This window comes from Ctenopharyngodon idella, chromosome 23 (genome assembly GCF_019924925.1).
Source record: "Ctenopharyngodon idella isolate HZGC_01 chromosome 23, HZGC01, whole genome shotgun sequence".
NCBI classification, from domain to species: domain Eukaryota; kingdom Metazoa; phylum Chordata; class Actinopteri; order Cypriniformes; family Xenocyprididae; genus Ctenopharyngodon; species Ctenopharyngodon idella.
Genome location: NC_067242.1, coordinates 21203398 through 21229749, shown reverse-complemented (window position 1 = coordinate 21229749; position 26352 = coordinate 21203398). Strand labels below are relative to the sequence as shown.

The following is a 26352-nucleotide window of genomic DNA, read 5'->3' as shown; positions in this document are numbered from 1 at the left end:
AAAATAAATTAGATAATATTGGCGCAATCATGGATTTATGTTCAATCAGTTTGATTTTGCAGTGCTTCAAAAATATAGGCTTACATAAGCTCAAAATGTGCATTTAACAATACAACATACACCAACCATTTACCAGATTAGTTTTAAGAAATATTCAAAATTTAAGAGAATAGTAGAGTCCACACCACAACGATAATGGCAAAGAAAAACAATATTGCTGGAATCACTTATTTTAAAGAATGAATCACAATTTAAAGAGCTCAAACATTCCACATTAATATGAGGATGTCATTACCAACACTTTACAGCATGTTATTCAATCCTCATCAGTCCTCTCAGCAGCATGAAAAACAAGGCTTTTATTAAAATTGTGAATGGATTTTATACGTATTAGCCTATAATCCACAAAAAGAGCATTCCTTTTATAATCACTAAAAAGCTCTGTTATAAAGTTCTGTTATAACCAATGAAGCTCTCTACACTTGAAAATCTTATTTATCGTACATCATGTCTGCCAAAATTCATGATCACAACTTGTAATAATTAAGTAGCTCATTGTTTCTGCCTAAAATTATTACGTTAGCTAACATGATTTATATTATCTTAATCTTAATCTAATTTCTGAAATGGACATTACTTTCAGTCACCTCTGATAACAGATCACTTTAAATTGTAATGTAGACACATTCATTTTCTGTAAAGCTGCTTACAATATACATTGTGACAAGCGCTATACAAATAAATGTGAATTAAGTTGAAATACATATCGTGAGCACACAGAACTCAACTCTGAACAAAAACTTGTTTTTCAAGGGGTGAGTGGATTCTAACTTGAACACCTCTGGTTGGCCATTGAGTTCAAGAAAGCAATAGATATGTGTGTGATTGGCTACTGAGCTCAATGCTGCCAAACACATTGTAAATAGAAACCTTTAATGCTCTCCAAAGCTCAAACACAAATACGTACTGGAGCATTTGCCAAAAAGTCCAGCCTGCTCGCTATTTTAAAATGCTCATAAATTGGCCAAATCAAGTTTATATTTAAATCTAATGATTTACACAACTTTCTCTGAGGGTTAGGTGTCAGGTTTGGACATAATATCACTGTTCTCACTAATATAGTGCAACAAACCTGTGTGTATACTTTTTTGACTTGCTTTGTGAGGACTAACTGTCTACATAATGTAGTGTCTCTACCACTACATTATGAGCTGTCTTCGTAAATCAAATGGCAAAATAAACATACAATGTTTTATTAAAACTGTAAAATGGCCAAAAGTATTCTGTGAGAGTTGTGTTTAGAGGTTAGGGGATAGAAAATATGAGCTTAGTATACAAAATAATTATGTGGAAAGTCATAATGATAGATGTGCCAACATGTGTGTGAACACCCACATTTGTGTAGACTTCCCGACACTGTAGATTTCTGTTTTTGTAAACCTTTTCTCTGAAATTTGTCACCCTAGCCTTTGCAAAAGTTTTCCAACAGTTAGCAAATATTATTTAACTTAATACCTCATAATATATATTTAAAAATAGACTGTATGATCAAATTCTCATTACCGAAACAGAAGTTCTCTCTACCGCAACTGGCCTTAAATTGTTGCGGTAAGTGAGAATGATGTTGCAGAGGATGAGGTACCTTTGCATATTTTATTAAATTCAGCTGAAAATACAGTAAAATACAAAAATAATTCATTTATATGTTGAAATTACTCTTTGTTCATGATGGTGACATAATATACTTGGGTAAATTATATTATTTATACCTGGGTAATATATATATATATATATATATATATATGTAAGCAATAAGGTACTCGAGGCTGTGCTGTATCGTGAATAGGTCACGGCTGAAGGGCGTTGTTAGGCAACCCCTTCAGCCATGACTTATTTGCGATACAGCACTAGCCTCAAGTACCTTATTGCTTTTATAAAACGGTTACCACACAATACAAATATTAAAGCCAAAAATATGTATCAATGCAACTTTCATGAAGCAAACTTTCACTAAAAGCCTTCCTTCTGCCGGAAAAAATAGTCCCTGACCGTGAACAGCAACAGAAGTTACATTATTACGCCATTAGATGGCGGCAAAGATGAGTGTGTCAGTCAGTAGTGAAGACTTTTACATTGAAAAGACTGAATTGTTGTGAACACGGAACAAGACGCAACTGACAAATGCTTCGACTAGCGCTGTCAGTCACGGGAAAACCGCTTAACTGTTAAAAGGACAAGATAATCGGACATTTAAACAGATTTTTTATTATGAACATAGGACTGACCTGAAGGAAAATGCTAAATCTGAATGCAGGTATTAAACTCACTCACTCGATCTCTTTCTCTCAATACTCTTCTACATAATACAGTAAGCTTCAATGAACAATATCAGCTGAGATTAAACAGTTTACGTTGCTAAGAGTGGTTGCTAAGGGTGTTGTGTAGTGATGCACAGAACGGTTGGGTGAAGCGGTCATAGCCGTGTTTAAAACACAGCTATTGACCAATCAGAATCAAGGACAGGAAGTAACCGTTTTATATATATATACACACAGTATGTACAGACACACTGTATATGTGTATTTATACAGTGCTGCTTGAAAGTTTGTGAACCCATTGCAGGGACTCATACGCAAGTATTAAAAAAGGTTTGAACATTCACTGATGCTCCAGAAGGAAACACGATGCATTAAGAGCTGGGGGATGAAAACTTTTGAACAGGATGAAGATGTCCAAATTTTTCTTATTTTGTTTAAATATCATATGCTCAAGACAAACAAGGGACTCATGAACAACAAAACAAAACAAACAAAACAAAACAAAAAAACTGCCGTGGATCATCCAGGTAATAACACAGTATTAAGAATCAAGGGGACATAAACTTTTGAGCAGGGTAATTTTTATAAATTCAGCTATTTTTTTCGTCTTGTGGACTATATGTAAACATCTTTTATGTAAAATATCTTACTCAGGACAGTACTAAAAAAAAAAATAACATGCATTTTATATCATCCCTCTTATTTTGTTAAAATAATTAACATTTAGCATATTCTTCAAGGGGTTCACAAACTTTGAAGCAGCACTGTGTGTTTATATATATATGCTTCAAAGTTTGTGAACCCCTTGAATATAAATAGTAAATAACAGAATTTTGGTCAAAGATTCACATCTGTATCAGAGAACCCCTGAAAACCCCTGAAAAACACACATATATTTCTCTTCCCATACCATTATTTTGGCCTGTCATCTCATCTCCTCAGCTGTCAGAACAGTCTGGATGGCTGCAGCGACCTGACATCTTACAGAGGAGTGAAATACAGATGGGTACAGAGTGACATATTCATGAAGGCTTGAAAGCGTGATGTGTGATTGTGTGTGTGCCTGCTTTTATCTCACAAGTGGCTTGTGTTGGGAGAAATAGGTGCCATCTGCTACACCAAGCAGTCTGGAGTCTTGTCTCTCAGGTCCTGTTACAGGTACCCTCTAAATAATACATGGTATACTGGTACATGGTACACTGGTACTTTCTGCCATATTCTTGTATGCCACACACAGTTTGTGGGTGTTAATGTGTATGGGGTCAAGCCCTCATTCAGATCATGGAAGATTAAGACTACAGCTAAACTAAATCACACGAATCACTTTGTTTTTAAGGAGTGACCTATGGAAGGCTATGAAGTTGCTTTATCTCTTCTAGTGTGACTTTATATCTTACAATTTGACTTTATCTCTTGCAATGTGACTATGTGATTTTGTGATTGCAACTTTGTATTTCACAATGTGACTTTATATTTCGCACTAGCAACTTTGTTACTCATGATTGCTACTTTCAATTTCACAATGTGACTTTATATCTTGCGATTTCAACTTTATTTTTTGTAACTGTGACTTTTGTTCCTCATAATTGCAACTTTATATCTTGCAGTCTCTAACAATGTTACTATTTCGTAAGTGTTACTTTGTTTCTTGCAATTGTGACTTTATATCTCACAATTTTGAGAAAAGTCAGAATTGTGAGATATAAACTCGCAATTGCGAGAAAAGTCAGAATTGTGAGATACAAACTAGCAATATCGAGAAAAGAAGTCGGAAATGTGAGATATAAACTTGCAATATCAAGAAAAAAAGTCGTGAATGTGAAATATAAACTTGCAATTTCAAGAAAAGAAGTCAGAATTGTGAGTTATAAACTCACAAATGCGAAAAAAATCTGAATTGTGAGAGATAAACTAGCAATTGCAAGAAAAGAAGTCAGAATTGTGAGATATAAACTCACAATTGCACAAAAAGAAGTCGGAAATGTGAGATATAAACTCGCAATTGCGAGAAAAGAAGACGGAATTGTGAGATATAAACTCGCAATTGCTAGAAAATAAGTCAGAATTGAGAGATATAAACTTGCAATTGCGAGAAAAAGTATGAATTTTGAGATATAAACTAGCAATTGCGAGAAAAAAATCTGAATTGTGAGATATAAACTTCCAATTGCAAGAAAAGAAGTCAGAATTGAGAGATGTAAACTCGCAATTGTGAGAAAAGAAGACGGAAATGTGAGATATAAACTCACAATTGCGAGAAAAGAAGACGGAATTGTGAGATATAAACTCGCAATTGCTAGAAAAAACGTCAAAATTGAGAGATATAAACTTGCAATTGCGAGAAAAAAGTCAGAATTTTGAGATATAAACTCGCAATTGCAAGAAAAGAAGTCAGAATTGTGAGATAAACTAGCAATTGCGAGACAAAAAGTCAGAATTGTGAGTTTATATCTCACAATCCTGATGTTATTTCTTGCAATTGCAAGTTTATATAATGCAATTCGACTTTTTAACTCGCAAATGCGCATATTTCTCAATTCTGAGATTATAACTTGCAAATGTGAGTTTATATCTCACAATTCTGAGGGAAAAAGTCAGAAATGTGAGCTGTAAACTCCCAATTGTAAGAAAAAAAGTCAGAATTGTGAGATAAAAAGTCGCAATTATCTTTTACTTTTTATATTCTGTGGCAGAAACAAGCTTCCATTGGCTTCCATAGGGTCTTTTGTCATAACTAAAAACCAGAATATAATTAGGGCTGGGTTTGACTGATGTAACCACCTAGTAACCACCTAGAGCACCCTAGCAACAATATAACAATGAACTAAAAACACTCTTAACACCTTAGCAACAGCATAGCAACACCCTGGCAACCACTCTAGAATTATGGCAGTGTGTTTAGTTTGCAGTGTAATCTGTTCGCAGCTTCATTAATTTGTGCATTTGTTAAGCACATGGGTCTCAGTGTGTGTCTGAGCATGTGCTCATTAACACTCCCCTCAAGCCTCAGTTTTATAAGAATGTTTAGTCTGTCGTTAATTCTGTAGAATTCAAGGGAAATTTCTGTGGCCGGGGAAGTAAAACTAAACTTCTCACCGTGTGAGTGTCTCGGCATGTCAGCAAAAAAGGAGTGAGAAATAGAAACCTCTCATTCACTGTTTCACTTAAAGTGTGATTCATACCTTCCTGACCAGAGGAATGAGAAGAGAGAAACAGAAATTAACTGCCTCAGACAATGCTCATGATTTGCATCAAGGTAGAGCCGTAGAGGCTGCTGTGCTAGTGTTATTTTAGATGGGGGAACTTAAGAGCTCTTGCAAGCAGAGCAGTAAATCTGCACAAAAACAGCTGCTAGTGTTGTCTGGGGAAAACAATTATTTCACACAGAGGAAATCCTTCTGTTCTTTCACATATAAACCAACAAGTATCTCCTCCAAAGCTTTTCTGAGTTCTTTTTTTCTCTTACTTTCTTAAAGGGATAGTTCACCCAAAAATTTAAATTCAGTCATTAATTACACACCCTCATGTCGTTCCACACCCATAAGACTTTCGTTCATCTTCAGAACACAAATGAAGATCTTTTTGATTAAATCAGAGAGCTTTCTGTTCCTTCCATAGACAGCTACGCAAATACCACTTTGACGCTTCACAAAGTTCATAAAGAGATCACAAAACTAATCCACATGAATTAAGTGATTTAGTCCAAATTTTCTGAAGATACTCGATCGCTTTATATGATGAACAGATTGAATTTAGGCTTTTATTCACATATAAACATTGGTCAGCGAACATAAACAGAAGCTCAATGAACCTGCCTGATACACAAGGACAAACCAGCTCAAACATGCTGCGTAATACGAGAATGAACCACATTGGTTCTTGTACATCAAGCAAACATGCTTGAGCTTCCGTTGGTTTACCACAACTGATGTGTGAGTTGATGAATGTTTATATGTGAATAAAAGCCTAAATTCAATTTGTTCATCATATAAAGTGATCGTGTCTCTTCAGAAAATTTGGACTCAACTGCTCAATTCATATGGATTAGTTTTACAATCTCTTTATGAGCTTTTTGAAGTGTCAAATGGTAGTTGCGTAGACAGAAAGCTCTCAGATTTCATCAAAAAGATCTTCATTTGTGTTCCGAAGGTGATTGAAAGTCTTACGGGTTTAGAACGACATGAGGGTGAGTAATTAATGACAGAATTTTAATTTTTGGGTGAACTAACCCTTTAAATGAACAGTTCACCAAAATAAAACTTCTGTCATTGTTTACTCAATGTCATGTTGTTCCAAACCTACAAGACTTTCTTTTCGTCTGTGGAGCAGAAAAACAGATATTTTGAAGAATGTCCATGATGCTATTTTCCATACAATGAAAACATATAGAAACCAGGGGCTGTCAAGCTTCAAAAAGGATAAAAAAATAAAAAAAAAGCACCATAGTGTTCTCCATATGGCTTACGCACTTCTGTTACGTTCAATTGCATGTGTTGTTATAGTTATCGAAAACTACTTTATTAACTATTTAACTATTACACTATTACTTTATATAACTTTTATAACTATAACTATTAAACTTTACTATTTAAACTTTAACTTTAAGAAACTTTAATATTAACTATTTAATTTAACTGAATCATTAATTGAAATAACACAGAAAAAATTAAATGTAAATATTAAATGGCAACTAACCAAATTAAAATAAGTTGAAGCTAAAGTAATAATTCTAAATCTAATTCAAAATATTAAATAATAATAGATAGTATTCAAATAATATACAAAACCTCTTGTGCAAAAGAGATTTTTAATCCTCTTTTGTTGTATGAAAAAGAGCAACATGAACATTCTTCAAAATATCTAATTTTGTGTTCCACAGGAAAAAGTATGTCATGTGGAGATGAGTAAATGATGCTCAAATTTTCATTTTTTAATAACTATACCTTTAAATGTACTAACGTTTTCTTCCATTTTCTTCTCCTCCCTTTTCTTCCCTTTCTGCTTGTTTTTCCCTCCTTTTTTTCTGTTTCTTCCTGATTCCCCAGCTCCTCGTTTCTGTCCTCCCATTCCCTCCGTCTCATTAACACCAACATGATATACAGGGACAATCTCAGCAACTTATCAAAGCAAAAAAACACTTCATAAAATATTGCCACTTTACATAATTTAGAGGCCAAGAGGACTGGAAAAACACTGCTAGGAACAAACAATTATGGAAAACAAGAAGCAAGAAAAACTGATAAATGTGAATAACAGTAAGGTTTTTTGTGGTTGTTATTTTGGAGATCCGGTTTCTTGTGATTGTCGGAGGTCATGTGTGAAAGGTGAAAGGTTAGATTTGGTCTGTGGGCCGGTTTATCCCCTGCTGGGGGTGATATTGACACAACAAGTGTCTGGATTCTCAAAGAGAACACAGTGTCCTCCACACGCACTCAGTGGAGGCTTATCTCCATGAATAAGTGGATAATGTTGGTGCCCATGCTGTGAAAGTGTTTCTAACACGGAATGATCCCACACTGTAGAGCCAATCAGACACCACTCTCAGACGGGTTTATCACCTCTAACACACTTTAGGCTGCACAACCACACATTACACTATCATTTTTTTTTTCTGGCCTTGTTCTACTCTCTTTGCTAATCAGTGTATTTGTCTTTGTCAATCATTGTTTATTCGTTTTCAGATGGTGAATGTCAAGTGCTATAAAGTAAAACATTTTTCACTTTTTCTTAATGCAGGGCTGCCAGACCTTTCCAACCTGATGAGCTGCACCAGATTGTCAAGAATCCGCTTATATGAAAATGCCCATCGTATTTTTACTTTGTTACTGTACTTAAAGGGTTAGTTCACCCAAAAATGAAAATTCTGTCATTTATTAGTCACCCTCATGCCGTTCCACACCCGTAAGACCTTCGTTCATCTTCAGAACACAAATTAAGATATTTTGGTAAAATCCGATGGCTCCATTGCCAGCAAGATAATTAACACTCTCAGATGCCCCGAAAGCTAAAGACATATTTAAAACATGTGACTACAGTGGTTCAACCTTAATATTATGAAGCAACGAGAATGCTTTTTGTGTGCCAAAAAAACAAAATAACATCTTTATTCAACAATAGTGATGGTGATTTCAAAACACTGCTTCATGAAGCTTCCAAGCTTTACAAATCTTTTTTTTTTTTTTTCAAATCAGTGGTTTGGAGTGTGTATCAAACTGCCAAAGTCATTGAAACCATTGAAATTTCGAAACACTTATGACGTAACGAAGCCTCGTTTAATGAAATCACGTGACTTTGGCAGTTTGATACACGCTCTGAACCACCGATTCGAAACAAAATATTCGTAAAGCTTCGAAGCTTCATTAAGCAGTGTTTTGAAATCGCCCATCACTAGATATTGTTGAATAAAGTTGTTATTTTTGTTTTTTGGGCACACAAAATTTTTTCATTTTTGGGTGAACTAACCCTTTCTGTATCTGTACTTTATCTGAGTATTTTTATTTTGGGAAACTTTCACTTTTACTTCACTACATTCCAAAGCATAATATCATATTTTTTACTAATACATTTCATAAAAACATGTCGTTCCTCATTATTTTGAACTGAAATCATCACTCAGAGACAAGGTAGCGGTGTCTGATTCATGAAAGAGCTGATTCTTTTCAATTATCCTGTTGAACCAGTTCGCAAATCGTACTAAACGATTCATTCGTGAATTGGACAGATCCGACTGCATCTGTTGTCAGGTCAGCAAGTCACTGATTCAAATGATCTAGTTAGAGCAAGTCTCCAGTCAACAATTCACTGAATTCACAAGTCTCAAAATGAGTGGGAGAATGGGAGATCCTCAGAGCTTGATGGCACGAAAAGTAAGTTATTGCCAAATTTTAGGATTTATTGGGTGCAGGTCATCACCTGCAGCATCCTCCACATGCCATATAGCCTACTAGCTGGAACTCCTTTATGTAAACAGATGGGAAGTAATGATGCAAAGACGAACGGTTGCATGCTCGAATTTCCCACGGAAACCCACAAGTACCACCTGAATTAGAAAACATTATTACAAGCTTACCGTTCTGAATCGGGCTAAGGTGAGGAGATAGTTTTGAACAATGGCTGGTTATGTACTTGCTCAAAAATAGATTTTGGATCATTTTTAACCAAAAAAAGTGACGGACAGCAGCTTTAAATATTAAATATATTAGAATAAGTAAAGCATATTTAGATATAAATTTTAAAATATACAGAATATTCTTTAAAAAAAATACTATATATATTACATATCAGTTCAGAGACCATCTGCAATACCTTCATGGACCACCAGTTGGAAACTCCTCCTTTTAAGTATAGAAAGGACGAGGAAAAGTGTCATCAACTTTAGGTTGCCATTTGTAATATAGCAACTTGTGCAAAGTTCCCAGTGTGGGCAAAACTATAAAGTGGGGAGACTTAATAAAAATCTGCTGTCGGCACCTTTTACTCTGTGATCACTGGAGATTTGAACGCCCCCATACCCAAAGTTTCATGGCAAACTGTATGTGATATATTAGCTGTCCTTGGATGGAGGCAGTGATGGAAGGAGGGGTGTTTAGATAGTACAGCATGTTTGGAGTTCTCGCCCCAATTCCGTTTGGAGAAACCTGATACCGTTCAGTACTGTAGCTTCATCAGCATTTAAATACGGGTGGCATCCCACAGCATGACCCTGAAGATTCAGGTCAACAGTTGTGTATAAGTCCGGGACTTTCTAAGTTGCTGTCATGGCTTTACTAATTCACCTAGAAACCCGACTTAGATGAAATTTTTATTGCTCAGATGTTACGCTATCTATCTATCTGAATTGACTGTATATTACTGTAAATACTGAATATTATTGTAATTAACTCCACTCCAGTATGTGTAAGCTCTTTAGTCACAGTATTTCTAATGCTAAAATATAATTACTGTTGTATATATATATATATATATATATATATATATATACATACATACAGTATATCTTGGAATTTAATAAATTCATATTGAAACATCTCACATTTGATTGCAGTTTCTGACATTTTTTTTAATCTCTTTTGGAAACTCCAGAGGAGACACATGTGAGATTAGCGGGAGAAAATCTAAAAAACAAGATTGAAGTCCCCATTTAACTAAAGAAAACATCCCAATTTACTTCCCAATAAAGTTTTTCTGTCTGTGCTATTCTATAGTTCTGAATGTTGTCTTCTCCCTGTAGCTACCCTTTGATATTTCTGTTCTTTTTGCTGCCTCAATCCCTCTCTCGTCTCTCTCAATCCCTCCTTCTGTCCTAATCAGCACTTGTGTTTGACATGCATTGACTATAGTAGAGAACGCACATACACACTTACATGTGCTGAGCTAATGCCACTCGAAGGGATTTGTCAGGTCTGGCAGTTCTCCACTGTGTCGAATCTCACGTGGTATGTCAACTGCCCTGTCACCATGGAGATTCAGCATTTTCTGCCCTGTCATCCAGGGATGTGTGTCTGTACCTGAGCTTGCATTTCTCCCTCACACACATACACATGCAGCCATGCATTCCTCTAGGACCTCTCTCTCACTCTCTATTTTTCTCTGTGTATTGGGTTTAACTGATGAGCCAGAAAATTAAACCCAGTCCTCAAGTATTTCGAGTCCGGAGTCACTTCAAAGCCTTGCTGAGGAGAGCATCATATGGCCATGCGTGACATCTGCATCCAATTAGAGATTTACATGAACAGGATCCTCAAACCCTTCAGCGTATCTGTCATGACCAATCAGCCAATCACAAACCACCTTCTTAAAATAGATTTAGAAGACATTTGGATAAGTCAAAAACATGTTGGACTCTCTTTGATGAGTTGATTGACATAAACTGTCTTTGATTTCTTATTAATAGTGCTTTTCAAGCTTATTTAATGAGGAATGCAGTTGTCTGACTCTGTGATAGCGAACGGGAACATTGTTTGTGTAACATTAGAAACACATTATTAGCCGTTTGATAACGTAGTCAAGCCAGAGGCTAATCATATCAATTACAATTATATGTCGACTTTTATTAAAATTCTATGGATTATATATAGCCTAGAAAGTGTGCAAAAACAGCTCACTTTATAATTACTAAAAAGCTGTTACTCATCTCAGTTTGCGATCTCACAAAACTCCGGTTACAGTGAATGAAGTTGTCTACATTGCACAATGAATCTCCTATTTTCATTGTGTCTGCACTGTAAACGATTTCTGTTGTTTCCACAGTATTATACTGCGTTCTCAACAGTTCCCTACTATAGAATCTGAGTACAGCATATTACTGTAGATTTTAACGTTTTCACAGCTTGTTACTGTATTCTTAACAGCTTCCAAATGTATAAGCTGTGTACAGTATGTTACTGTAGATTTTCAATACATTCTGGGAAAATATTAGCCTACTGTATATCTAAATACAGTATTAAATGACCACGAAAAATAACCACACACCTCCTCACGCATGACAGACTCATCATGAAGATGAAAGCCCACAAGATGGTAGGTTAACTTTTCAATTTTTTTTCACTTTATATGTTCTATTCTGATGTTATTTGCAAGATATAAAGCTACGTTTTAGTTAATACGTTTCCATAAAAATACGTGAGCAAGCATTCATTTTTTGGCCTTTTCCTCCTGCAGCGCGGTGAAGTTGAAAGTCCTAGGAAGGAGTACGTGAAATTGGTGGGTGGATATACTTTAAAACACATGTAATTGCCTTATTAGTTTTATACCAAGGTTATTTGCAAAGTATAAATACGTTTGAGTTAATAAATATATGTATGAACATCAGAGCGGGTGAGCATTTCCCATTTAAGCCGCACTAACTAGAATCTTCCTCTCGCAGCTGCGCTGGCAGAGACCGGCTGGACCATCGCGAGACAGGCGGGAAGAGTCGCTGTGAAGACAAAAAGCCTAAACGCAGCTTTAAAACGCATGTAATCGCCTTCTTTTGTTTTGTACCAATATTGTTTGCAAGGTATAAATACGTTTGAGTTTATAAATGTTAAGACGCACTAAGTAGTTCTTTCCTCCCGCAGCGGCGCCGGCGCTGGCAGAGACCGGCGGGAAAAGTCGTTGTGAAGACGAAAAGCATAAGTGAAATTGGTAGGTCAACTTTAAAACACATGTAATCGCCTTTTTTTTTGTACCAATGTTGTTTGCAAGGTATATATACGTTTGGTGCTGGCGCTCATTTCCCAATTAAACCGTGCTGACAGCATTTTCTTCCGGCAGCGGCGCTGGCAGACAGGCTGAACCAGTCGTCGCAATAAAGAAGACCCTTTTCTTTATAGCATGTGGTTTTAAGATTTAAGATGAAATGTATTTGCTGGTTATTGTTGTATACTGCTTCTAATTAAGTACTTTAACTCTTCAAACTTTTATTTTTATATTTCCAACATTTATTTTCCACTGGCACAATGTGTTAATGTGATTTTAGTGGTAATTGTATTTTGTTAATTTATGAAATTAATATGCTGGTAAATCTGTATTGAAGTTCAGCTATGAAATGTAAAAGATGAAACCTAAATAAAGTTGATGTGAAGCAATAACTTGTGTTATTGAATATATAACAGTAAAATTAAAATAAATAAATAAATAATAATAAAAATTAACTGTAAAAATAACTACAGTAGTTTTAAGCATACTGTAAAATAAAGTACAGCATTATACTTAATGCTGTACTTTATTTTACAGTATGATTAAAACTACTGTAGTTATTTTTACGGTAATTTTACTGTGGTATGAAATACAGCAACTACTGGATAATTGTTGCCAGTAAGTTACTGTTAATTTGACAATAAACATTTTACAGTGTACACTTTGTTAAAGAGGACCTATAATGCCCCTTTTACAAGATGTAATATAAGTCTCTGGCGTCCCCAGAATGTGTCTGTGAAGTTTCAGCTCAAAATACCCCACAGATCATTTATTATAGCTTGTCAAATTTGCCCCTATTTGGGTGTGAGCAAAAACACAGCGTTTTTGTGTGTCCCTTTAAAGGAACACTCCAGTTTTTTTGAAAATAGGCTCATTTTCCAACTCCCCTAGAGTTAAACAGATGAGTTTTACCGTTTACGAATCCATTCAGCCAATCTCCGGGTCTGGCGGTACCACTTTAGCATAGCTTAGCATAGTTCATTGAATCTGATTAGACCGTTAGCATCTCGCTCAAAAATGACCAAAGAGTTTCGATATTTTTCCTATTTAAAACTTGACTCTTCTGTAGTTACATTGTGTACTAAGACCGACAGAAAATGAAAAGTTGCGATTTTCTAGGCCGATATGGCTAGGAACTATACTCTCATTCCGGCGTAATAATCAAGGAACTTTGCTGCCATACCATGGGTGCAGCAGGCGCAATGATATTACGCAGCGTCTCCCACAAATGTCTCCATGGTTGCAAGGCATGCTCCCTGTGCAAGCAGGGGGTCACAGGCGCTGCGTAATATCATTGCGCCTTTACACAATGTAACTACAGAAGAGTCAAGTTTTAAATAGGAAAAATATCGAAACTCTTTGGTCATTTTTGAGCGAGGTGCTAACGGTCTAATCAGATTCATTGAGCTATGCTAAGCTATGCTAAAAGTGGCACTGCCAGACCCGGAGATCGGCTGAATGGATTCGAAAAAGTTAAAACTCAACTGTTTAACTCTAGGGGAGTTGGAAAATGAGCCTATTTTCAAAAAAAGTGGAGTGTTCCTTTAAATGCAAATGAGCTGCTGCTCCCAGCCTACTTTCCAAAAGAGGGCGGAGCTTTAACAGCTCATGCTTTGGTTGCTCAACAACAACAAAGCTGGAGAATCTCACACAGCCAAAATGACGATTGTCAGTAACGCTGTTCAGCCTTACATTGTTCAAACTGGAGTCGGACACTGATAGAGAATGACGGCATGGCAACAACACTCTGCTACACTTCTCTAAAGCAGCCCAACATGGCCTCGCCCCCTTTGTTGCGTGTTCTCGGGGGCAGGGCTTATGTAAATTTTAGGGTTAGTGATGTCACTAACCTGGGAAGAAGCTCATTGTAGTCCCTACCAGCCATTATTTGTAGTCCTTAAACAGTGAATTCTTTAAAAAATATATATCTCCCTTTGCATTGAACTTTGAGCATCATTACTTTGCAGATGATGTTCATGCTCTAACAGCAACACACTAACTAAAGTTAAAAAAGGTGAAATCATAATCAACCACCCCTTTAATGAGAGAATTCGCGAGTGTGCAGAATCAGGCACTAAACAAAAACTCCAGCGTTTTGACCAGTGAGTGGATTCTGACTAAATTAAACACCCCTGATTGTAAACATATCTGTGATTGGGTACACTGTTCACCGCTGATTTCGTTTGAGGGTGCTTAGCACCCTCTAGCACCCAGTAGAACCGGGCCTGCCTGTATAATTCACTCTTCCTCTTCTTCTGAATCAGTTTCTGGTTCAAACATATATGGCTGAATTAAACCAATATTTGTACTTGCTATTATGTAGCATTTACTACAGTTGACCAAGTGGAACTGGTAGTTCGAGCTGGTGTGATTGAGTGGAGGCAGAGACTAATTTTCATATTCAAGCTATTTTAAGGCATAAATAAATTATTTTCACAGGGAAAAAAGTTTAAATATGTCATTTTGTTTATCAAAGATTTTTGTTTTAAGGGGTAAACTTGTTGACTGCAGGGGGACTTTAAAAGACTATTATTAAAATAACAGTGAATAAATCTAACATATACTCTTCATTTCACACCCTCTCATTGATCGCTGAGCAGGCGAGGAGATGCAATTCTCAGAAAATGGAGTGAGACCAAGGACAGTTTTTTTTTTTTTTTTTGTTAAGACTTCCCAGCCCATATTCAGACAGCTAAATCCTCAAAATTTTCCAGATTAAGCAATACTCTCTGAGTCTGCATAACCAGCCATGACAAGTAGAAACCTGAGTAAGATACAATGCTGTAAAACTTCAAATCACATTTTTCTAATACACAACTGCTCCTCAAAGTTATAAGTTTTGGCTTTAGCACACTGAACCAAACATGGTACTTCTAGAAGGCTAAAATAGTTCATTTTGTGCTGTTTGAGCTCAAAAAAAGTTATATAAAAAGTAAAGGTTTGTCCCATTTTGCATACAAGACAAATGTGAGGTAGCGCACCACAAGTACTTGGATGATGTACTTGTTTAACTGAAGTGCGCAATAGATATTTTTTTCAGTAGCAACGGATTTTTTTTTTTCTTCTGTATTGTGACATACATCCAAGTGAAACCGATTACTGAAAAATAAAAAAAATTAACTAGGTTTTATCCATTGGTTGATGACTGGATAGAAGCAGATCTGAATGCAAGCATGAGATTGATTATACGAAAGGGGACGGATTTAAGCAGACTAAATGTGACCCTGGACCACAAAACCAGTCATAAGTCACATGGGTATATTTGTAGCAATAGCCAACAATACATTGTATGGGTAAAAATAATCGATTTTTCTTTTATGCCAAAAATCATTAGGATATTAAGGATCATTAGGATATTAGGATTATGTTCTGTGAAGATATTTTGTAAATTTCCTACCGTAAATATATTTAAAATTTATTTTTGTGAGTGGATGTGTGTTGCTAAGGACTTCATTTGGACAACTTTAAAGGCGATTTTCTCAATATTTTGATTTTTTTTGCACCCTCAGATTCCAGATTTTCAAATAGTTGTATATCGGCCAAATATTGTCCTATCCTAACAAACCATACATCAACTGAAAGCTTATTTATTCAGCTTTCAGCTGCTGTATAATGTTTTTTTTTTTTTTTTAAATTGACCTTTATGACTGGTTTTGTGGTCCAGGGTCACAAAAGATTAGAGAAATCTGTTTTACCGGAAGATTGAGATATGACATTTTAATTAAAAATTGCATGGTCAAAAGAAAGTGAAAAAATAAGGAAAGGGGCTATGAGGTCCAAAAAAATGTCAAGTAGTGGACGTGGCAAATACTGAAACTTGGGTTGAGTTAGAAGCTTTACAGTCCCCCCAAGTTGCGTTTTGTGTTGGAATAATCATTGGAATGGTAATAACAGTGCAGGTTAGCAACCATGCTAAAGCTAGCAGCAAAAAAACGTGCCTAAAAAATCAAATTTAGCAACATTAGCATTCCATTTATGACAATAATAACATTTTACTTTTCATACACGATGGAGAGTGTTTAGTACCTCATTTAAGACACAGCTTTAATCTAAAGTTCAAAAGGCTCAAAACCTTCACTGACCCACTTCAGTCTTTTTATGTGTGTTTTCCAAACAGCTTCTTCTATCTGAGCAGCACTGCAGCCCTGGCAAACATTTCCTGTCCTTAAGATTGTGTATCAGTGGAAGGGATCCAAACAGTGAAACCTTACAACACTCTGGATTTCACTAAGTGGAGCTTGCAGTCTTTCAGTAGTCTTGAATAGTCTGCTACTTCTCAGCTGGGTGGTAGGGGGATTTTTACTCTGGTTTGCACCCAGAGAGAAAGTGAAAGAGAGAAAATGAGGAAGAATTGTTATAATATTACAGCTCTCGGGCTGTTATATTGCTCTTTTCTTATATCTCTCCCCACTACCTTGACTCTCTCTTCTGCCGTCACATCTGATAGTCCAGGAGGCACTCAATTGTAGAGTAAAGGACTCATCAAAGCCGTTCAAAGTCATTTCACATGTTCTGATTAGAAACAGCCATGAAGCAAATAACAGACAGAGTACCGTGAAAAGAGTTTTGCGACAGTGTGGATAGTTTGGGTTAATGGAATGCACTCAATTTCTGATATTTTTGCACATAAATAAAAATCATAAATAAAATGTCTAAATCTAAATTTCTATCCAGTAACCTAAAATTCATGTTTTTTAGGTTTCCTAAAGGAATGACACAGAATCCTTAAAGGATTAGTTCACTTTCAAATGAAAATTACCCCAAGCTTTATACTCACCCTCAAGCCATGTGTATATGACTTTCTTCTTTCTGATGAACACAGTCAGAGAAATATTAATAAATATCCTGACGCATCTAAGCTTTATAACGGTAGTGAGCAGGAACAGCGAGTATGAGCTGAAGCAAGTGGCTTCATCCACATCCATCCATCATAAACGTATTCCACACGGCTCCAGGGGGCTAATAAAGTCCTTCTGAAGTGAAGCGATGCGTTTGTGTAAAAAAAATATCCATATATAACAAGTTATGAAGTAAAATATCTAGCTTCCGCCAGACTGCCTTCCGTATTCTACTTGAATAATAGTGTAAAACTCTCACAGTTCAAAAAGCTTACGCTACCTCCTACGCCTTCCCTATTCAACTTACGGAAAAAGCTTAACTGACGCAAAGCCAGTTCCGTTTTTTTCGTAATTTGAATACGGAAGGCGGTCTGGCGGAAGCTAGATATTTTACTTCATAACTTATAAATATGGATATTTTTTTTTACAGAAACACTTCGCTTCAGAAGGACTTTATTAACCCCCCGGAGCCGTGTGGAGTACGTTTATGATGGATGGATGTGGATGGAGCCACTTTCCTCAGCTCATACTTGTTGATCCCGCTCACTGCCATTATAAAGCTTGGATGTGTCAGGATATTTATTAATATATCTCTGATTGTGTTCATCAGAAAGAAGAAAGTCATATACACCTAGGATGGCTTGAGTGTGAGTAAAGCTTGGGGTAATTTTCATTTGAAAGTGAACTAATCCTTTAAGGATTGCTATTGAAATCTCTATTATAATTTGGAACCATTTTAATGGGATCAAACAGTAATCAGCTAAAACTCAAATATGATCCAAATGGATGAACTTAAATTTTATTAAATTAACCAAATAAATTGTGTATAAAATGAGAGTTTATCTACTAGGATCTTGTTTGATTTTTTGAGGATCCTTTAGGATTGGTTCCAAGTTATGAAAGGAATCCCATTTGTTTGACTAGTACTATTTCAGTCATGACATTTAATGAAGAATAGCATTTCATACATACATGGCAAGGTTGTTTTCTCTCAGCTATAATGTCATAGACAAATGTCTTGCATTAGAGCTGAAATTACAACAGCAGAAAATGTAGCAACACAAGCAAGAATAACTCATATGTTCGCTCAGGGTTTTAAAGGTTATAAGACTGTGATGAGATATGAAACAGCTGTTTTTGTTCAAGTTTTCTGATAAGCTTCATTCAGCAGAAAGCCACTGCTTTCAGTGGAAGCGTAGGCTATATCAGCAAAGATCAAAATCAGTAGGGAAGAGAGGGGTAAGATGTGTCAGTGGGTAAGTTGTGTCGCCCCCTTAATCTAGCAAACTATAACTAAAAAGTCATGTAGCCTATTTTTAAAATAATAAGGCATTTCCTCTGAAAATGTATACAGGAAGTTCAAATAGAAAGTCTTTATAATTGTCACTACATTCAAATATTCTGAATATTAAAGGTTATCCTGTATGAGTTTATGAAAATGTAAATAATGTGCAGCAAAACAAGACTTTTAATGCTTATATTTATATTGTACATCATATTCCCCAGTGTTTCCCCTTGACATGCGTAGGGCAAAATGTGCCACTGGACCTCTTTCTAAAATTTTTTTTTTGTCCTTAATATTTTTAATTTCATTACAGCATTCTACAGTTGATGATATCGCATTTCTTTTTGCCTCGAGGCCAACTTAAGTAAAATGTGACACAGCTTATCCAACTCTTCTCTAACTTCAAACTCTGAGGCTGTGCGTCAAAACCAGAGTGTGCTGCCTACCTAGACTGCCTTTTTTGGCCATATATTGTAGTATTTGTGTATGAGCTCGGCGTCTCCGATTCCCAAAAATACTATCTAAGAAGGCTGCACACTCGGTTTTTAGTCATAGCCGGAGGAAACAGAAACTCCGAAATCTTACTGCTAATTTTCGGGCTTCCTTTGCGCTCGCTGGTAGAAGGAAGATCCGCGAACTGAACCCGGTGTCCGGACATCTTCTGCACCTCTCCAGACTGCTCGACCCTGGCCAGATATCCGCAAAACTTTCGCTTATTTCCCGCTTCCGTTTGGCTTAAAACACATGGAGCTCTGAGTCGTTATATGCGATATGGATGTATGACTAACGGACACAAACTCCTTCATGAGAGAGGAGAGAGACTCAGAGGGAGGGTGAGAGAGAAAGCGAGGGGGGTTCATCCCAAAAAGTAAATAAATAAATAAATAAACAAGGAACTTAAAGTCCACATGACTGCAGAATTACGTCATTTCAATTTAAAGTAGTTTGTTCTGTGAAAGATATTTTGCTGTGAAATTGTATTTATGCATATTTTCCTACGTTTTTAAAACAATGTACATCAACATAATCAATAGGCTATATGATAATCTTACATTAAATAATCAATAACCATGGACGTTTAATCAAAATGTCACAGTGCTTGACCTTGTCCAGTAGGTATGGATGTGAATGCAGAATGCACAAACTGACCAGTTGTTTTGTTCGTTAACGTTTTTTAGAGCCCTAATCGACATAAAAGCTATTAAAATGAGTGGTTTGATTAGTTGGGCTGACTTACAACTTCAAACTATCAGATCATGAAAACACGCTTTATCTCACACATACACAGTGGCATGTGTCATATAGCCTCGAGGTTTATTCGTGTGTCCTGTCGCATGATCCAAACGATTCACTATAGTCTGCATAAAAAGCTGCATGATTTCTGAGGCATTTTATTTTATAATACAGCGCTGGGCGTTCTGACTTATACTATCATCTAGTGGCTGATACAGGAACTACCACAACATCTCGTGACAGAAAGAGTCAATCTGAAAGGACGGGAAGGATGTAATGCTTTCATGTAAAGGGTAAAATTTGTACTCGCACCTTATAAGTGCAGTCCTTTTATTTATTTATTTGTTTGTTTGTTATATTTAAATTGGTTCAATAGTCGTATGTAGAAACCAGGGTTATAATAGGCCTAGTTAACTAAAACTAAAACCATAAAAAACATTTTGTTTCTTAAAGTAAAATAAACATTAAAGGGTTAGTTCACCCAAAAATGAAAATTCAGTCATTAATTACTCACCCTCATGTCGTTCCACACCCGTAAGACCTTCATTCATCTTCGGAACACAAATTAAGATATTTTTGATAAAATCCAATGGCTCAGTGAGGCCTGCATTGCCAGCAAGATAATTAACACTTTCAGATGCCCAGAAAGCTACTAAAGATTTATATAAAACAGTTCATGTGACTACAGTGGTTCAACCATAATGTTATGAAGCAATAAGAATACTTTTTGTGCGCCAAAAAAACAAAATAACAACTTTATTCAACAATATCAAGTGATGGGCGATTTCAAAACACTGCTTCATGAAGCTTTGAAGCTTTACGAATCTTTTGTTTCGAATCAGTGGTTCAGAGCACGTATTAAACTGCCAAAGTCACGCCCCCCAGTGCTAAACCACTGAAATTTTGAAACACTTATGACGTATCGAAGCATCGTTTAATGAAATCACGTGACTTTGGCAGTTTGATGCACGCTCCTAACCACTGATTCAAAACAAAAGATTTGTAAAGCTTCGAAGCTTCATGAAGCAGTATTTTGAAATCGCCCATCACTAGATATTGTTGAATAAAGTCGCTATTTTGTTTTGTTTTTTGGCGCACAAAAAGTATTCTCATTGCTTCATGACATTAAGGATGAACCACTCTAGTCACATGAACTGTTTTAAATATGTCTTTAGTAGCTTTCTGGGCTTTGAAAGTGTTAATTATCTTGCTGGCAATGGAGGCCTCACTGAGCCATCGGATTTTATCAAAAATATCTTAATTTGTCTTCCGAAGATGAACGAATGTCTTACAGGTGTGGAACGACTTGAGGGTGAGCAATTAATGACAGAATTTTCATTTTTGGGTGAACTAACACTTTAAAGCTGCAGTCTGTAAGTTTTGCCTCTTTGTCGCCATCTCTGTTTGAAACCTGCGATTGCAGTTAGTTGCGGAATTGTCATCTTTTCGTGGGTCGTACATCAGCACGGCTCCTCAGCGTGCATGAATTTAATGTTTGCTGTCAGTCACCAAATCGGTGTGGATACTATACTTCGGAATCACAGAAAATGTCATCTGAACAAGTAAGTAACATGTCTGCCACCTGCAGCATCCTCCACATGCCATATAGCCTACTAGCTGGGACTCCTTCTTCATGTAAACAGACGTGACGTAATGACGCAAAGACGAACGGCTGCATACTCGAATTTTCCGCGGAAACCCACCAGTACCACTCTTATTAGAAAACATTATTACAAGCTTACCATTGTGCATCAGGCTAAGGTAAGGAGATAGTTTTGAACACTGGCTGGTTATGTACTTACTCAAAATTGATTTTTGGATCATTTTTAACCAAAAAAAGTTATGGACTGCAGCTTTAACTGAATTAAATATATAAAAATAATAGTTTGCCCCTTTGAATCAATTGTAAAGCACTTACCATTTCCTATTTAGAAAATCAAATCATTCATTAAAAAGGGGGTCTAATTTTAGAAGAATATGGTTAGAAAAGAGTTAGTATTTACAGATTACGCATAACATAATACAGAGGTCATCTTCTTAATAAACCTCCTGAAACTATGTAGAGAAAAAAAAGTTACTGCTCTTTGCAGGAATATTTGGGTTTGACCGGCTATTTTATGATGTGCAATCCACATGAGGCAATATTATGATGCGAACTCGGTTATTTTATAATAGTGCCTCTGTGTTCTTGTCTATTGCCAGCAGGTCATATGAGTAACTAAGCTTTATCTGTTTGTAATACCAGATTGTGCTGTTCCATATAGGCCTACAACAGTAAAGAGTGATCCTTCTATTCAAGGAAAGAACTTCAAAGACCCCCAGCTACCCCTTTGAGGAGCCACTTTAAATAGAGATAACTGAGGTCAGACTTCAGGGTAGTCTATGAGAACATATGCTCACTTGAGATCACTCTCTCCTCTCATTTCTACACATTTGTATCATTTTTTTCACTATCTGGGTGCCGTGTCTTTAAAGGTCAACATTTATGTAAAGCCATGTTCTGTGAATAAAGAAAATTTCCTTTAGACTTTTACAGATGTTACAACCTTTTCCTTGTTGCTAAACTTTACAGTATGTATTGGAACAGAGAATTTCAATCTTTTAGATGCCACAGACCCCTATATATGATCATTCTCATGCAAGGTACCCCCATCCTAATATTTTTATTTGATTTGTTTATGAATATCAATTTTTCTTTTAATCTAATATTTATTTATGTTTATTTATTTATTTATTTATTTTTATCAAAGTTGTATTTTAATCTACTTTATATTTATTTAAATCTTTTCATTATTTATTTTGAACTCATTTATTTATTTTTAATATTTTTATACCCCCTAACACATCACTGTGGCCCCCTGGGGGTCCCTGGACCCGTTTGAAAACCGCTGTATTGTGATACAACTGGGTGTTTAAAGGGTTAGTTCACCCAAAAATGAAAATTCTGTCATTAATTACTCACCCTCATGTCGTTCCACACCTGTAAGACCTTCATTCATCTTTGGAACACAAATTAAGATATTTTTGATAAAATCCACCAAAAAAACAAAATAACGACTTTATTCAACAATATCTAGTGATGGGCGATTTCAAAACACCGCTTCATGAAGCTTCGAAGCTTTACGAATCTTTTGTTTCAAATCAGTGGTTCGGAGAGTGTATCAAACTGCCAAAGTGACATGATTTCAGTAAGAAGCTTCGGTACATCATAAGAGTTTCGAAACACCTCGAAATTTTAATGGTTCACCACTGGGGGCGTGACTTTGGCAGTTTGATACGTGCTCTGAACCACTGATTCGAAACAAAAGATTCGTAAAGCTTCATGAAGCAGTGTTTTGAAATCGCCCATCACTAAATATTGTTGAATAAAGTCGTTATTTTGTTTTTTTTGGTGCACAAAAAGTATTTTTGTCACTTCATAACAAAAAAATTGAACCACTGTACTCACATGAACTGTTTTAAATTTATCTTTAGTAGCTTTCTGGGCATCTGAAAGTGTTAATTAACTTGCCGTCAATGGAGGCCTCACTGAGCCATTGGATTTTATCAAAAATATCTTAATTTGTGTTCTGAAGATGAACGAAGGTCTTACGGGTGTGGAACGACATGACGGTGAGTAATTAATGACAGAATTTTCATTCTTGGGTGAACTAACCCTTTAAATCATTTTGATGTTGTTACAGGTTAATCGTTAATCATTGTTATTATTAATTTACCCTTATAAATGACATAAAGTTTCTTCAAAATGTCTTTTTATGTCTTCCACAGAAGAATTAAAGTCATACATGTTTGAACGACATGAGGGTGAGTAAATTATTTTTTAGATTTTTTTTATGTAAATAAACAAGTTTTAAAATTGCTTGAAAAGAATTTATTCAAAAATACATATTTGTAAAGTAGATTTCAGGCACTTGAACATGAGAGAATCATCAGTTTAGTGTATAACACAGCAGTGCAGGTGATGGACTACAGGGGGGAAAAAATACATACACACACATAAACATTGACAAGAACTGCTGGAAATGTTTGTGTAAGTGCGACATATTCCATTCAGGTTGATGAACAGTTCTGCACAGATTACAAAACAATATACTGAAAAAATATATATACAAGACTTCAAATTCTGTAGACAAACATGCAATCAAGCCTAAGAAACATTCACTCAGACCCAAACAGTCCTTATTTTACATATCACACCACAAATCATCTTGTGCACTGCACTTCAACACATTTATGGAAAAATAAAGGATAGAAATGTAATAAATTAAGGCAATATTTAATCACGCGAGGAATCAAAGTGCAATCCTTTTGGAAACATCAGAATGAGTTACAGTATCCCCAGGTACATTCTCTGATTGAGTCCGTCGGTTTCAGTGTAGACCGTTCTGCTCAATGTACATTTTGGAAAGGGAGGCCGCCATGGACTTGGCCAACTCCTCGTCCCTTTTGCGCTGCACCTGGGTGTGACGGCACCAGTCGTCATACTCCGGGTTGGGCTGACAGCTGTCCAGCAGCACATCGTAATGACCGTTACTAAGCCAGCTCAACCATATGGCCGGTTTAGACAAGTCCTCTTCGCCCAGGTAGTGCACCATGGTTGATACCGTCGGGCTTTCCACGCTACCCCCAGTGGTCAAGTAGATATTCACATTCAGCATCTGACTCATGGCCAACAGCTCTGGATAGCCAGCCCATGCACCGTCCTGTGCCGCATTGATCAGAAACTCCCCTACGTCGCCTTCAATGATAGGGTTGAACTCCTCCAGGTGGTCGGCGATGTGGTGCATGGTTTGCTCTCTCAGCTCCTTGTGCATTGACTGGTCCCCGTAAGCCGCCTTGGAAATGGCCCGGTACAGGCAGTTCCCATCTGGGATGATGTGAAAGCGGTATTTCTGCCTGTCGTGGAGGTATTTGTTTTGTTTCTCCACTTCGGCCAAGTAACGGGTAACCTTGTTGTCGACGTCACTTTTGTTGGGTGTCACAGTGGGCTCCTGAAGGATGCGTAGCTCAAAGACGGGATTGTCATCTTCGACGCTTTCCTGCCTTTTTGGGTCTTTAAGAGCTTCAGTTGAGGGTCTTTGTATAGTTTCAAAATTTCTGGAGGGTGTGGCATCATTTTGTAAACATGGCTCCAGTCTTCTCTCACAAACTCTGTAACTGTCATTATCAAAATGCCTATCGTAGAGGATTGATTTTTTATCACTTATCTCATCGTTGTCATCCTCAAAAATGCCTCTTCTGGGATCTAAATCCAAGACGGAATCAGAGTGGTGATGATCATCTCCGTTAACTGCGTAAGAAACCCGTTTGTAGTGCGTTTCCAGAGGTCTACGGTTTGTGCGCGGCTCCTTCACGATGTGAATAGGCACCGATCTCTCCACACCATCCGGTCGCGTGATGATAATCTCCGCGGTAGAAGTGTAGAAAACTGGCCTCATCGAGGTGGCCTCGTAACATGAAAAAGCAGGCATGTTCGCGTCAGTCGGTTCCCCTCCAGACAAATATTCCGTGTGAGCTTCTGTGGCGCTTCCGTTAACGGCGTTTCTGGCCACCTCCAAAGAACTGGAACTTGCCGCTGTTGCGTTATTAGCGACACTGGTGAGAGTTACGGAAACTTTTCGAGAGGAGCCGGGGTAGTGTGTTAACGCGCTGCTGTACAAGTGCATTTTCAACGTCCTCCCTTTATACAATACGCCTTTGGCCTCGTTGTTACCGAATGATGACAACACAGTCCAAAAATACACTCTGTCATCAATAGCAGCGAATGTGTAGGGCTCGTTTCCATGGATCCTCGTTCCCCGCTGCCACAAAGTTGTCTTGCGTCAACCCCAAAGCAACCCTAATTTTAGCGCGAGCACTGGTAACCGGACCCCGAGTCTCTGACACACCGCCCGGGCCGAGGAGACGACCCGCACCCCGTGGGAATGCAAAAGATGTGATGTGTCACTGGGACTCTCGGCGTTTCTCTCGCTTCTGTCCGTGTTTACTCTAGTGCGCGCGCGTCAGGGCGGCGTCGCCAGATTGGAATGCGTGCAGCTTGCCAAGAGGCCGCGGGTTCCCATACAGCTCTGAGGACCACACTGCCTCTCACAGCGAGGAAGTCCCGCCTCACACAAAACTTCATTGGTCCTACTTTATCAAGAAGAGTTGGCTAAAAACGACTTAAGCATATTAAAGACTTTTCTGGGGAATCTACGTCAGGTCGATGCGGCATAAACCCAAAGCTTCAATCCAATTCTTTTTTCATTAAAGTAACGCAAATAATTTGCTCATTGTAGCTTTCATCTTTCGTTTTCCCTTATATGGTTTTAAACTCCAATTTGACACCAAGAGTTTCAGAATTGTGAACATTTTGTCACACAAAACTAGTCCCCTAATCCCAAAGTTCCTGAATATTCTGACTCATGACCTCATCCATCATGACATCATATTCTGCAGAGAGAGTCTCAACACCACACCTGTTCTGTGGGTTAGAAGTCCTTTCATAGTTCCTTGGTGG

At 37.0% G+C, this 26352-nt stretch overlaps 2 protein-coding genes across 2 annotated transcripts in view; both read right to left on the bottom strand.

Moving 5' to 3' along the window:
• si:ch211-285f17.1 (sickle tail protein homolog) overlaps positions 1 to 19443 on the bottom strand; it is a 154194-nt gene extending 134751 nt beyond the window's left edge. The window contains exon 1 of the mRNA XM_051883033.1: positions 19206 to 19443. Coding sequence (XP_051738993.1) covers positions 19206 to 19278 — 73 coding nt within the window. The 5' untranslated portion in view covers positions 19279 to 19443. The remainder of the gene's footprint in view (positions 1 to 19205) is intronic.
• A 4266-nt stretch (positions 19444 to 23709) lies between these two features.
• Positions 23710 to 25946, bottom strand: LOC127506012 (OTU domain-containing protein 1). Its single transcript, XM_051882067.1, has one exon. The coding sequence runs from the start codon at positions 25517 to 25519 to the stop codon at positions 24224 to 24226; it is 1296 nt and encodes a 431-aa protein (XP_051738027.1). The 5' UTR covers positions 25520 to 25946; the 3' UTR covers positions 23710 to 24223.
• Between the last annotated feature and the right edge of the window lie 406 nt (positions 25947 to 26352).